A 3,395-nucleotide genomic window follows, 5' to 3' on the forward strand; every position below is an offset into this window, starting at 1 on the left:
CTGTCTGTTTTTATATGTAGATCTTCTGGGTGTGTGTGTGTGTGTGTGTGTGTGTGTGTGTGTGTGTGTGTGTGTGTGTGTGTGTGTGTGTGTCAACCGCAAGAAAGTTGTTGAAATGAAAGATAGTTGTTGAATGAAAGATAGAGCAAGGATGATGGCAAAGGGGTGTGTGTTAAAGTTGTCCCACGTGGCCATCAGGGAAGGAAGTGTTGGTCTGGTACTGCCAACACCCAAAAGGCCCTCTGCGCCACCATCTTACTCGGAGGAGAAATAACTTGCAACATAGTCTCCAACTGGCCCATGCATGCCGTCACCTTGCCGTGAAATTAGGAAAGCGCTGAGTGAAGTTCAGGCTCCAATATTTCTGCATCCAGCCGCTCAGGACAAACATCTTTGCTGATATCTGAAAGACACAAGAAGACAAACACGTGTGGAATTATGATTTATATTTTGAATGAAGGTTATTAAAAAAGCCCGATCAACACAGATGCACAGCTACATATCACATATCACAAGATACCTATGAGCATGTGCTGCGGATTTCCTATTTTACTGTATTTTTTTCTGGGTGGGGGCTTCATTTGATGGACACGCCAGCTAGCTCCCATTGAGTGCTCTTTTCCTCATGGTTCTGTGCCTTGCCATGTCTTTTTTTAAATGTAGTTCATCAGGGTATGCGTGTGTGTGTGTGTGTGTGTGTGTGTGTGTGTGTGTGTGTGTGTGTGTGTGTGTGGCCTGCAAGAAAGTTGTTGAAATGAAAGATAGTTGTTGAAATGAAAGATAGAGCAAGGATGATGGCAATGGGGTGTGCGTTAAAGTTGTCCCACGTGGCCATCGGGGAAGGAAGTGTTGCTCTGGTACCGCCAACACCGAAAAGGCCCTCTGCGCCACCATCTTACTCGGAGGAGAAAATCCTTGCAACATAGTCTCCAACTGGCCCATGCATGCCGTCACCTTGCCGTGAAATTTGGAAAGCGCTGAGTGAAGTTCAGGCTCCAATATTGAATGTAACTACAGGCCGACTTGAAGTAGTTGTAGACGATCCAGCGTCTCTCATTCGCTCACAACAGACAACATCAAACATGAATAAAGTTGCAGAAACTTTGTCTGCTGGGGTGACCGCCGCCATGAGAGAATTAGAAGATAAATTAGAAAAAGTTGCAGACTTGAAGGCCGACCCATTCACACGTCTGACTCAGATAAGACTATACATGACAGAATGAAACAGAAACCAAGAGGTTCCACAAAATATTCGAGATCGACTTTTGAAAATCACCAATGAACATGAAGACAGAGCAAATACTGAGGCAGAAGAGCAGAATTGTCTTCGCGCTGAACGAGATGCTGCCCAACTGAAAATGGAACAGGAAGCTGCTCTCTATGCTGCAGAACACGCAACTAGAGGTCCTTCAAATGAAGAGAAGGAAAACAGGTTCCACGTTGCTCAATTACAGAATCAATTCAAAACATTAAGTTGTTATGTCCAGACTCTTTCAGATGCACGCCCTGACCCCGTTTTGGACCGAACCAGAGGTCTTGCAGACCCAGAAGAATCTTGCGAAAATCCTTCTCTTCAAACAGTGCAGACAGCGGGTACAGGACAAATTTTGACAGCAGGTGAAATCCGCGTTCTCCTAACACAAGCATGTCCGCTTTCACAATCAAATACTTTGTTGCAAAACTCAGGCTTCTCTTCTCTCCCCGACAATCAGGCCCTTACACGAGAAAATGACATGACCTTGTCCACAGTTTTAAACACTTTGTTTCCCCTCCTTGAGTGTGTTATCTCAGATTTGGTGTTCACTCCCAAAGGAGAGAGGAGGCTGCAGCCTTTGTTGACCGGGCCCTCACTGGTTCCACTCTGAAAACAGGACACGCACCGACGGCCTCCGCCTTGCATTCACAAGTGTTCCGAGCAGCCATTTTGAAGGGCGTTTCCAAGTCTGTGATGCAGGCCATGGAAGCCAATCCGGACCTTCCCGGTGCTGAGCTTGACCGGTGGTTGTCTCATCGTAAACATCATCTGAGGAGATGTGACGGGTGTCACAACTGTGACTGTCTGTCCTGAGCCCCATGCTGCCGCCTCAATAACAAGAATAATAATAATAACAATAATAATGTGGAGGTGGCCTTTTCTTTCGTGAAATACTGCAACACAGTATGGCAGGAGGGCGAGATGAAGTCGTATTGGGGTCTCGGTCTCGGACATAACATGCGACTTCCTTGTCGGCTCTCCCTTAACAAAACATCATGCATAACAAAACAGAATACACAACAGAGCCAAATTCACAACATGGGTGATCGTATCGTAATTATGTACAGATAAAGGAGAAAAAGAACACATTCATATGATTTACGTGATGTCATTGAACACATCACGTGCAGCAGAAACCGCTGTGCAAGGGACAGTCATGGCGGCCGCGACGAACTACGGATATACGCCAGTCACACCAACGGCCAAATGTCATTTAACTATATACAGTAAAACCAAAAGGAAACAAAAATTACCTGCAAACACAGTATGGCAGGAGAGATCGATGAAGTCGCATTGGGGTCTTGGTCTCCGGCATCACTGAGCAACAGACAAGCACGATTAACTCAACGGATAAAACGTTCCATTCGACAAAACGAAAATTAAATGTAGCCGGGTCTTTGGAAAGACTGGACTGAACACACAATAATTGCTATGTGGTTTAATTCCCGACTGAACAATACAACATTGTACAGCGTTAAAATGAAAGACTGAGACATGAACTGAATTTTAAGAGTTGGAAAAAAAGGGATCTAAGAGATCAAAGAAAATTATACACCAGATTAAATAAAATTACACAGTAATAAACAACAGCAGTGGCTTGCTTGATAGGGAAAGAGAAATAAAAATACATTATTTCCAAGCCACAACATTCCATGAAACTTAAAAATGCAGACCGACTAATCATTACAATCCAATGTGTTGAGAGGACACACTTACTCGACATTTTCCGGCGTGTTGGGTGCCTTCAAAACACGTGGAAAACACAAATGATCTCCCCTCTAAAGAACAGATAAGACAGTTCATATAATTTCACAGTAAAAAAAAAAAAAACATTCACATCTTTTAGCGTTGCGAACACTTACGTTGTGCAGCTGTTCACACGACTCACGAGCGGCAGATTTCAAACTCCAAACCACGATATTTTGCTCTTCAAATACCATTCAAATAATTAATCAGCCGTCCAAATATAACACTTAACATGCTTCATGGTAAAATAGCTCCCAATTACCTGAATATCACCAGGATTAAACTGACGATTATTGTGGGTTGATCAAGTTGGGACGAGCGGCATACACAGTTCAGTGACTATCTTCCTTCACATGCATGCCATCCTCCGAGTGATGTGTCGGTCGCGAACCCG

The 3,395-nt window shown here is 44.1% G+C and overlaps 1 protein-coding gene and 1 long non-coding RNA gene across 2 annotated transcripts in view; both read right to left on the reverse strand.

Annotated features, from left to right (window-relative positions):
• Window positions 1-2,075, reverse strand: part of LOC109526860 (gastrula zinc finger protein XlCGF8.2DB-like) — a 5,296-nt gene extending 3,221 nt beyond the window's left edge. The window contains exon 1 of the mRNA XM_019888423.1: window positions 1,976-2,075. Within this exon, the coding sequence (XP_019743982.1) occupies window positions 1,976-2,075 (100 nt within the window). The remainder of the gene's footprint in view (window positions 1-1,975) is intronic.
• A 714-nt stretch (window positions 2,076-2,789) lies between these two features.
• On the reverse strand, window positions 2,790-3,353 carry LOC109526861 (uncharacterized). The gene is made up of 3 exons (XR_002170424.1): window positions 3,264-3,353; window positions 3,118-3,182; window positions 2,790-3,033 (listed from the first exon to the last, which is right to left on the reverse strand). It is a non-coding gene; the product is annotated as an uncharacterized LOC109526861 (long non-coding RNA).
• Window positions 3,354-3,395: the final 42 nt, after the last annotated feature.

The sequence above is a fragment of the Hippocampus comes genome, unplaced genomic scaffold (genome assembly GCF_001891065.2).
Source record: "Hippocampus comes isolate QL1 unplaced genomic scaffold, H_comes_QL1_v1.1 scaffold448, whole genome shotgun sequence".
In the NCBI taxonomy this organism is placed as follows: Eukaryota; Metazoa; Chordata; class Actinopteri; order Syngnathiformes; family Syngnathidae; genus Hippocampus; species Hippocampus comes.